Source organism: Cyprinodon tularosa, unplaced genomic scaffold, assembly GCF_016077235.1.
Source record: "Cyprinodon tularosa strain WSP-4 unplaced genomic scaffold, ASM1607723v1 ctg896, whole genome shotgun sequence".
NCBI classification, from domain to species: Eukaryota; Metazoa; Chordata; class Actinopteri; order Cyprinodontiformes; family Cyprinodontidae; genus Cyprinodon; species Cyprinodon tularosa.
Window position 1 is genome coordinate 128669 of NW_024039669.1, and position 11090 is coordinate 139758.

The window sequence follows — 11090 nt, forward strand, 5'->3', positions numbered from 1 at the left end:
GTGACTCATTAACTCTGGATTATGTCATACAGTGACTCATTAACTCTGGATGACATCATACAGTTACTCATTAACTCTGGATGATGTCATACGGTGACTCATTAACTGGATGATGTCATATGGTGACTCATTAACTGAATGACGTCATACGGTGACTCATTAACTGAATGATGTCATACAGTGACTCATTAACTCTGGATGATGTCATACGGTGACTCATTTACTGGATGACGTCATACGGTGACTCATTAACTGAATGATGTCATACAGTGACTCATTAACTGGATGATGTCATACAGTGAATCATTAACTCTGGATGACATCATACAGTTTCTCATTAACTCTGGATGATGTCATACGGTGACTCAACTGGATGATGTCATATGGTGACTCATTAACTGAATGACGTCATACGGTGACTCATTAACTGAATGATGTCATACAGTGACTCATTAACTCTGGATGATGTCATACGGTGACTCATTTACTGGATGACGTCATACGGTGACTCATTTACTGGATGACGTCATACGGTGACTCATTTACTGGATGACGTCATACGGCGACTCATTTACTCGATGACGTCATACGGTGACTCATTTACTCTGACGTCATACGGTGACTCATTAACTCTGGATGATGTCATACGGCCCTAACCCTGACTCGTTTACTGGATGATGTCATAGGGTGACTCATTAGGAGGCTGGCCTGCTCATGGTCAGAGGATGAAGTTGAAGGCAAAGCTGTAAACTGATCCCTCCCTCCTGGTCTGAGAGCAACCAGTCCGGGTTAAAATAGTAACCATGGTAACCAGCCAGAGAACCGTCTCAGTCTGGTCTGAACCTGCCCGGCTATCATACCGGACCCTTAACGGCGTCATCGGATGGTTTGATGTTCAACAGCCTTTTAAAACTTTGTCTTTTATTTATTGCTTTTGTTCTAAATGTTTCTGTTGGGACCCAGAACCCTAACCCGGACCCAGAACCCCCCCCCAGCCGGACCCAGAACCCCCCCCAGCCGGACCCATCATGCAGCTGCTTATACTGTTTCCATGGAAACAAATGCATCCAGAGCGACCCCCCCCCCCCCCCCAAGAAATAAAAGTTTACAAAGACGTGAATTTCACTCATAAGTTAAACCTGCAGCTTGGTCCTAAACTCTCATGTGATTTCAGGATGAGTTTCAAAGGCAGCATGAGACTTCAGCAATGTAGAAATAAAGCACATAGATCTACATATTTTAGGAGCTTTATTCTAAAATCCTGTTCACACTAAAGTAAAAACATTCCTGAGTGATTTTAGGAAAGACGGCTTCATCCAGATTCTTCACATATTTCATCTTTACACCGTGTGACTCTGTTTGTCAAATAAATGCAAACATATTTCTTCATAAAAGAGAAGTTTAGTTTTTATTTCTAGATTCTGAGAGGATGGTTTCCCAGGCAGGCTCTGCTGGGATGGATTCTGGAACGCCGGCTGAGTTAGGGCGCCCCCTGCTGGTTCGCCATCAGGCTCCTCTTCTTTCTGGAAAGTCAGAATAATTGTGGTTTTATTAATAGTCGGTGTTCAGGTGAGAGGGCGTCTTAAAGCAAATGATGAAAGTTCAGACAATAATTCCAGTCATTTCATTGACGGCAGTCAGCTGCAGCTGGAAAACATCTGGGAAAACAGGAAGGACTCACGTCTGGAGCAGAGCAGAGTGGACATGGTGGCGATGGGCAGGAGAGGAAGCACAATCCAGCGACCGATGCTCCAGATGAACGCGGCTGACGCTGCAGAGAACGTAAAAACACAGACGCCTTACTTTCAGAAGCTTCTTGAATATTTTCTCAAATGTTACAGATGTGGAATCAGGAGAAGAGAATAAATCTATCAGTTTCTAGATGTGATGTCATGAAGGCCAGAGTGAAGCTTGCAGAGGCTCTGGTGAAGGTCTGATGGATCTAAGGGGAAGATCTTTGGCCATGACCCCCATCACATCTGGAGGATGTTCCTGCTGCAGGGCCGGGGGGGGCGGTGCTAAATAACCGGCATGATGAGGAAACGGTGAAGCAGCATCTCAAGACGTTAGCTTGGAGCTCAGACTTTGGTCACAACCGTAGAAGGTTGGAAGTCGAAGCTTCGCTCCTTGTGGAGTCGGTGTTTCTCAGGCGGAAGCGATCAAACCTTTGCAGCTCCGCCCCCACAGAGCGCTGAAACCTTTAACTTGGTCCTTTAGCCGCTGCCTCACCAGCGTCTGACTGCAATGGCGTAACAACATAACATTATCTGGGTGGGCCCCATATGACACCCCAATCTAGGCTCTGGATTACCCATAATTCCAAGTCGTAGTGTAAAAAATAAAATACTCAAATACTCGTTCTTTTAAGATTGCAGTTTGAAACATGAGTGTATTTTTAACCAACCGTCTAATGAACTAAACACAGTTATTAACAGTAATTAGAAGTCCCGCTGTCGGCTTTGCTGTTGGTGTTTAAACGGCTCACTATCGTGTCAGTGACGGGGCCCCTAATAGGTCGGGGGCCCCTGCAGTCTCTGCTTACTGATAGTTACGCCATTGCCAGCCTGTTAAGGTTCTGACGTTTGTCTTTAGATGTCGCTTTAGTGACGTCATGCTGCCATTTACACTATTAGTTCAGTTCAAATGTTCTGCAGCTTCTCCATGACTGAGGGGCCTTTTTAACTGTTCATTTTATAACTACTCTCTAACAAGCTCTGACTTAACCAAGGATTTTGTTCCCATTTGATCAGCAAACTTGGCGCCGTCTAAATATGGATGATCTGCTAAACGTCATAATATTAAATATTGTTAAACACCTCAATCCATGTCAGGTTTATGTGCCTCGTTCAAATAATCCGTGGTTCATGGAGTACGGGAATCTTACGGTTGAGGCGTATTTGCCGGGATGAGATGGTAAACAGGAAATGCCCAGACGCTGTTATTGCAGTTAAAACCCAATTTATTCCAACTTTGCTTGTTTATCAAACAAAAACTGATACAAACAACCAGTGTTGGGCAAGCTACTTGTCCAGTGTAGTGAGCTAAGCTATCAGTTACTCAACAATAAATGAAGCTTCACTACACAAAAGCTACCACCTAAAGAATTATAGCAAGCTAAGTTACACTAATGTGTTAAAAGTAGCTTAACTACATCAGAAGCTACTTAACGTTGTACCAACCTAATGTCAATTCAAAATGAGTCTGAATCACTGGTTAAAACATTTATTAAAGATCAGCCAATGACATAACACAGTGTAAACATTGCTTTATGATCAGCATATTAAAATAAAAACTAAAGTAATTACTAGTAGACAAACTAGTAAACAATCTGCTGTTATTAGAACCAAATTAAAGGTACTGTGTAGTGTTCTACACATGGAGACATGGCTATGAGTTTGCATTCAATGGACATCTCTAGGGAAAACAAAACCCTAAAAAAGGCATCTTATTTCTTTAGGGTCTCCCTTAGAGAAAACTTCTTCAGACCTCAATTAAACAGTCGATTCAAGTAACAAACAAAACTGTTTACAAAAGAAGGTGAAAAAATAAAGAAGCTAATTAAGAGATACATATATATATGTCTCACCATATAATTTAATTTCTACCTACATATTTATTCATTGTATTTTTGGAGGCAATTAATTGAATGCTTATTTATTTATTTATTGAGCATTTATTTATTTATGTATTTATTTTATATACGGTAGAGCTGTTCCTCCATAAAAAATCTTATCTGTGCACAGCCTAAAAACAGATTTCTAATTAGAGTATCTTAGTGGCACATAGATATGGGAGAATTATCCTGCCATAATCCAAGAGCACATCATTTCAATTTGAGAAAAGAATTTCATCTTCTTGCTCTCAAAACTTATAATGCTCACACTCAAAACATGCGCTCTCTCTCAAATATTTTCTCTTCTTTCTCAAATCTTTGTTTCTTCTCTCAGATTTAATGCTTCTTGCACAGATATTTTCTCCTCTCGCTTGCCTCCTTCTCTTCGCGCACAAACCGCGCTCTGTTACGCTCGCAAACCCGTAGGCTCTGCTTGTGGATTTGATTTGCTCTCTCTCAGACTGCAGTTGGATCGTTGCCTAGCAACCTTTCCAGCCAATAGAACGACAGACTCGGAAAGGGTGCGCTTGTTTAACCCTACTGAGTGTGCCTCCGCTACTACGCCACTTATAAGAGCGTCAGCTGAAACTGCTTTTTACAGTAGCTTTGTGGCTGATTGTTGTTTAGAAATAGAAAACCTGGTTTCATTTCTTAGTTATGCCCTGGATTTTGTAGCGTTTGTGGACGCTACGTCGCTATTTGATCAAAACAATAACGTCGCTACAGGAAAGTTACTTGATAAATAAAGCAGCGACGCTACGGTCAAGCTACTGGAAAATGTAGTTAAACTAATAGCTTCGCTACATGTAGCGGCGCTACTGCCCATCACTGCAAACAACCAGCTGTGGGTTGACAGCGTTTCCCAGCCAAGCGGTCAAAACCTTTTCTGGTGAAACCCACTCGCACATCATTTCCTCTCTTATGCAGACTTTGTACATATTGGCTTCTACAACATTAAAAGCAAACAGTCACTGATCCACCGACTCTACCTCCTATGATAGAGGCTGCCTGGACTCCTGATGACGCTGCTGCCAAACCCTCAAGAGAAGCAAACCGTTTGGGAAGGAGCCGGTAGCTCTGTGCAGCGAAATCATTCAGACTCACCGCCAGATTCAGCTTATCCTGGCAGCGAAAGTCAAAGCCAGTGGATTGACCAGAGAGAGGAATGGTGCTCACACCCTTCCAGATCATGGTGAATATAATGACACTGTTAGGGGCCTCTTTTCTCCTCTGAAAGGAAAATGTCCTGCTGTGATGGACTGTAGGCTTTAGAGGACCTCGTGGGGCAGCGGAAGACCTTGTGGGTCAGAGGAAGACCTGGTGGGTCAGAGGAAGACCTCGTGGGGCAGCGGAAGACCTGGTGGGTCAGAGGAAGACCTCGTGGGGCAGCGGAAGACCTCGTGGGTCAGAGGAAGACCTCGTGGGTCAGCGGAAGACCTCGTGGGTCAGCGGAAAACCTCGTGGGGCAGCGGAAGACCTCGTGGGTCAGAGGAAGACCTCGTGGGTCAGCGGAAGACCTCGTGGGGCAGCGGAAGACCTCGTGGGTCAGCAGAGGACCTTGTGTGGCAGCGGATGACCTCGTGGGGCAGCGGATGACCTCGCCGGGTAGCGGATGACCTCGCCGGGCAGCGGATGACCACGTGGGGCAGCGGATGACCTCGTGGGGCAGCGGAAGACCTCGTGGGGCAGCGGAAGACCTGGTGGGTCAGAGGAAGACCTCGTGGGGCAGCGGAAGACCTGGTGGGTCAGAGGAAGACCTGGTGGGGCAGCGGAAGACCTCGTGGGGCAGCGGAAGACCTCGTGGGTCAGAGGAAGACCTCTTGGGTCAGCTGAAGACCTCGTGGGGCAGCGGAGGACCATGTGGGTCAGCGGATGACCTCGTGGGGCAGCGGATGACCTCGTGGGTCAGCGGATGACCTCGTGGGTCAGCGGAGGACCATGTGGGTCAGCGGATGACCTCGTGGGGCAGCGGATGACCTCGTGGGTCAGCGGAGGACCATGTGGGTCAGCGGAGGACCATGTTGGGCAGCGGATGACCTCGTGGGGCAGCGGATGACCTCGTGAGTCAGCGGAGGACCATGTGGGTCAGCGGATGACCTCGTGGGGCAGCGGAAGACCTCGTGGGTCAGCGGAGGACCATGTGGGTCAGCGGATGACCTCGTGGGTCAGCGGAGGACCATGTGGGTCAGCGGATGACCTTGTGGGGCAGCGGATGACCTCCTGGGGCAGCGGATGACCTCGTGGGTCAGCGGAGGACCATGTGGGTCAGCGGAGGACCATGTTGGGCAGCGGATGACCTCGTGGGGCAGCGGATGACCTCGTGAGTCAGCGGAGGACCATGTGGGTCAGCGGATGACCTCGTGGGTCAGCGGAGGACCATGTGGGTCAGCGGATGACCTCGTGGGTCAGCAGAGGACCTTGTGGGGCAGCGGATGACCTCGTGGGTCAGCGGAGGACCAGTGGGGCAGCGGAGGACCAGTGGTGCAGCAGAAGACCAGTAGAGGACCTCGTGGGGCAGCGGAGGACTTCCTGTTTCATATGGAAGAAGCCTTCAATAAACTATCTCCCCTCAAGCTTTCTGCCAACCTGGATATGGAGAATCTACAGGAGACGGATGAACACCTGACTCTGCTGCTCAAACATCTCATATGTAGGAAGCAGGCTTCGCGTCTGTTTAGATGCACCTCAGCTTTCTTTACTTTCATGTTGGATTTTTGGGTTTGGGTAAAATCTTAGAAGTATTTTTTAGTATTTTGTTATGATAGGAGCTATTATCTTCTGCCAGGGAATGTGTGGCATACTAAGCTAAGATCACATTAATTTATTTGTTATTTTTTAAAAGAGAAAATGTACAAGAAGTTACTTTGAGCAGGACTTTAAGTTGTAACTACACCTACACCCCACAAGATGGCAGATTACTGCAGGAGGCAGTCTGTGGTCAAATGCTGCATGGCAGACGAGATGCACTGTGACTCTCCCGTGTTTTAGGGGAGGCGTGTTGGGGTTAGGTTAGGCTTAACCCGCCAGTGGTTGATTCATTAAATGTAATGACCTCTGACACTACAGAGCTGTTCCAGGCCGTCCCAACGCTTCTCCTAAAACGCTTTCATTAACCTATTTTAATAGCTTGCTGCTTTTGATCTGGACGTTTCCAAATCTACTGCTAGTTTTTATTTCATCTCTACTTTTCTATTACGGTTTAAATCAAATATCAAACAAGCAGCATTTATTTCTCACAACTTATAAGAAAAAATACTCAGAAAATGCTGTAAAAGTGTTGATTCTCTGGTGGGTTTAAACTAAGACTAAAGGCATTTTTTTTTTAGTTTCCTTTGACTGTTTGTTAATTTCTCTACATCATCAGATGCAGTTTGTTTCTCCTCGTGTGCTTAGATTCAGGTCTGCTACCTGTTAAAAAACTGTCTTCCATCCACTGCTAAGCTTCAGTTTTACTCACTGTGGTGAAAATAGCTTTCAGCCAGCTTGATGATGGTGTCATTTCTTCCCAACAGGCCACACCAGTAAACTCCTTCTCTAGTGGTCGGCTGCAGCAGCTCCACAGAGAAGGACAGTGTGTCCTGGGTCACCCTCAGGTTGCCTCCATCAGCTGACAGGGAGGTGGGCCTGAAGGCGAGGCCCGAGCAGCAGTCTGCAGAAGTCCGCCTGCAGAGGACCCTGAGCAGGTCCTGCTGCTTTGCTTCGTAGGGACAGGAGAGCCTCTGCCAAAACACTGCGTCACCTGATCACAGACAGAAAACTCTGAAATCATTTGAAAGCATTCCACTAAAAAAGAAAGAAAATGATCCGGAGAACAAATGATTTCTATAAAATTAAAGGAGTTTGTAAGCGGCTGAAGCTGTTTTCTCTAAATAAGATAAATAACAGTAAAGATGCTGAAAGTTCTATTGTTAGATCAGCAGAAACAATTTGGGTATGAGTTTGACACTCACCCATTTCCAAAACAAGCACCAGAATTAAGAGACGCATTTTCTGTTGTCTTGCACGTAGACCAGTTGAAATAGAAAGGCAACGTTTGGCGGAAGAGAAGCTCTAAATAAGGTGAGCAAGCTACAGGAAATGTCTAACCACACGGAGCTGCTATCTGTTCCGTGCTATTTATAAAGGATGTTTTAGTTTAGGGTGAAGGTTAGCTTCAGGGCCTTATGAAATGAATCGACTGGGACTTTAAATGACCTCCTGGTGGTGGAGAACCAGAACCATAGCCTCAGACTGGGAGGAGACCATTGTTCTTCAGGCTGCTTCTCATTCTGCTTTGACCCGCTCCACGTCCTGCTGTAGGTCCAGGTAGGACGGAGCCAGAAGAACAACGTCTTCCACAAAACGCATGGACTAGATCCACTGGTCCCCGAACTAGACCCCCTCTGGCCATTAGCAGCAACTAGAAATCTAAACTCCTTCTTTGCTTGTACAGAGACTAGATGGGCCCTAGATGGGCCCTAGGCCCCCCAAAGGGCAACAAGGGACACAATTGAATGCCTTCTCCAGGCTCACAAAACACCTGTGGACTGATTGGACAAACTCTCAAGAACGAAAATTACCTCAAGTCATGCTGACTTAGACTGAGACAACTTTTAATGTCATTCTGTATAAAACAGAGTGTAAACAGAATGACATTTCATTTAGTGCAACTTTCAGAACATTTCCATTCCATAAAGAAAAAACATGGAGCAAATAAAAGTCATCCTCTGCAGGAAGTCCAAGCGCTTCTGGGCCCTTTGGACCAGTGAGGTGGTGTTTCCAGTCCAGGTGAGGGTGTCTGTGATGAATGACCACCTCTACAGCTGAGCTGTTGATGAGCAGTGGAGCGTGGTTAGGCCGCTTCTTCCTGAAGTCCACCATGATCTCCTTGGTCTTCTCCACCTTCAGGATCAGGCTGTTATCTCTGCTCCACCAGCTGCTCCACCTCCTCTCTGTAGTCCAGGTCGTTGTCGTCTCTGATGAGGCCCACCGCCGTGGTGTCGTCTGCAAACTTCACCATGTGATCGGTGGTGAACCTGGGGACGTAGTCGTGCGTCATCAGGGTGAACGGCAGGGGGCTCAGGACGCAGCCCTGAGGGGAGGGGCTTAGACCGATGACATCAGAGGTCCGACCCGGACTGACTGAGGTCTGTTGGTGAGGAAGTCTAGCAGCCAATAGCAGAGGGGTGTATTGAAGCCCAGCCGTTCCAGTTTGCCCATCAGATGCTGTGGGATGATGGTGCTGAAAGCTGAACTGAAGTCCAGGAACAGCATCCATCGTGGGTGTTCTTCTCCTCCAGGTGTGCCAGGCTCAGGTGGAGAGCAGCAGAGATGGCGTCCTCAGTGGAGCGGTTCCGTCGGTATGCGAACTGGAACGGGTGGAATGTTGGCGGCAGACTGGAGACGGTGTGTTCTTTAACCAGCCTTTGGAAGCACTTCATCATGATGGGAGTCAGAGCGACAGGCCGCTAATCATTGAGGGAGGCGACCTGAGGCTTCTTTGGGACTGGAATAATGGAGGCAGACGGGAAGCATGCTGGCACTATGGATTGGTCCAGCCAGGTGTTAAAGATGTCTGTGAGGACACCAGCCAGCTGATCTGACCACTCCTTATACACCTGCCCAGGTGTGTTATCAGGCCCTGGGGCCTTCCTTGGGTTGACTCTCCTCAGAGTTTTCCTCCCTTCAGCTGCGTCCAGGTTTAGTGCCTCCTCCCCCTGCTGTGGAACAGCTTTCACTGCTGGAGGCTGTTTAGTGCCTCAAACCTTCCAAAGAAGTTGTTCAGTTCATTTAGGAAATCAGTGTTTGCTGCATCTACCGGGGGGGAGGGTATGTTGCAGTCTGTGATCATCCGAATGCCTTTCCTCATCCTCCTGGTGTTGCTGTCATCGTGGAAAAGATCCTGGAACTTCTGGCTGTGGTTCTGCTTCCCTGATCTGATGGTTTAAGTCGCCACCCGCTGTTCTCAGTGCCTATTTATCACCAGACTTGAAAGCTGAGTTCGGTGTTTTTAGCGATATCTGAACCTCTCCATTCATCCAGGGTGGTTGGTTGGCCCGGGTGGTGATGTTCTTTGTGATGCTGACATCCTCAATGCATTTGTTGATGCAGGCTGACACAGTCATGGCAGACTCATCAATATTTAATAAGTTATCATATGTTGCTGCAGCCTTGAAGATGTTCCAGTCAGAGCATTCAAAACATCTTGGAGTGTTTCCATGGCGCCCTCAGACCACACTCTGACCTCTTTAACTGTCGGTTTAGCCCTGGTCAGCTGGGGCCTGTATGCAGAAATTGGCATGATAGGAAGGTGGTCTGATGACCCGAGGTGGGGGCGGGGGGGGGGGGGGGGGGGGGGGGGGCTGCATCTTTAATATTAGAGTAGGCTACAACCAGCGTGTTTTGTGCTCAAGTTGCAAAGTCCACATGTTGGTAGAAATGAGGGAGAACAGTCTTCATGTTAGCCTGGTTAAAATCCCCAGCAATGATGGAAACAGCCTCTGTGCAGGTTGGAGCTCAGAGATAGCCTGGTATAGAGCCTTTATGGCCTCTTTAGTGTTAGCGATGGGGGGCACATAAACAGCAGTGATGCTAACCACACTGAACTCTCTGGGCAGATAGAACGGCCCGCAGTTAACAGTCAGAAGCTCTGAGCCTGGAGAGCAGAAGCTGGAAACTGATCCAGCATTTTAACACCAGCTGTTGATGATGTAAACACAGAGCCCACACACCCCCCCCCCCAGGACTGATGGGATCTGAGGTCTGTGGGGATTCCTCCTAATATATATATTAATATCTACCAAGAGGTACAGTGTCCCTGCAGAGGACATCTATCTGTGAATATCTACCTAGAGGTAAAGACTACGGTGGCTGAGAAGTGCAAAACACATTTACCATTCAAAAACACATTAACAAATAAAAAACAAAATAACATTTAAAGAAACAAAATTATATTTTATGAAACAAATCTTTTTGGAAAAAAAAAGTTACAATTTTTAAAAACAAATTCACATTTTACATAAGTTAGATTTTAGGTGAGAGAAAGTTTCTTTTTATAGGAAAAAAATACATTATAGGGAATGAACGCCGCTGACTTTTCACGTGAAGCAGGAGGACTACAGATTGAGCTGTTTGTACTACAAGTCAGGGTAGTCGTGACGTCACATCCGGCCACTGGGACATTCCCTTTCCGTGTAGCCGTCTTTTGTTCATTTGTTTTTGGCTATGTAACTGTGTTTTGCCACTTGCAGTTTTGTCTTTGCACTTGTACAAGTGTTTCCGAACAAATTTTAGATGTAAATTTGTTTCCCTATAATGTATTTTTTTCTCTAAAATTAAACTTTCTCTCACCTAAAATCTAACTTATTTAAAATGTGAATTTGTTTCCTAAAATGTAAATTTGTTTTTAAAAATTTTTACTTTTTTTTCCAAAAATACATTTGTTTCATAAAATATAATTTTGTTTCTTCAAATGTTATTTTGTTTTTTATTTGTTAAT

General features: G+C 46.3%; 1 protein-coding gene across 1 annotated transcript; it reads right to left on the bottom strand.

The window, feature by feature from the left end:
• Positions 1–667: 667 nt before the first annotated feature.
• si:ch211-102c2.4 (uncharacterized protein LOC568178 homolog) lies at positions 668–7645 on the bottom strand. Its single transcript, XM_038273882.1, has 4 exons — positions 7564–7645; positions 7071–7352; positions 1682–1771; positions 668–708 (listed from the first exon to the last, which is right to left on the bottom strand). Exons 1-4 carry the CDS (start codon positions 7598–7600, stop codon positions 668–670), a joined length of 450 nt encoding a protein of 149 aa, XP_038129810.1. The 5' UTR covers positions 7601–7645.
• Positions 7646–11090: the final 3445 nt, after the last annotated feature.

What these genes read in the sequence shown, in the direction of transcription:
- si:ch211-102c2.4 (XM_038273882.1), bottom strand. Translation starts at nt 7,600, where the DNA reads ATGCGTCTCTTAATTCTGGTGCTTGTTTTGGAAATGG. An exon ending in GGTGCTTGTTTTGGAAATGG is followed by an intron (nt 7,353 to 7,563) that starts GTGAGTGTCAAA and finishes GTCTGTGATCAG; the next exon opens with GTGACGCAGTGTTTTGGCAG. An exon ending in CACTCTGCTCTGCTCCAGAC is followed by an intron (nt 709 to 1,681) that starts GTGAGTCCTTCC and finishes GACCATGAGCAG; the next exon opens with GCCAGCCTCCTAATGAGTCA.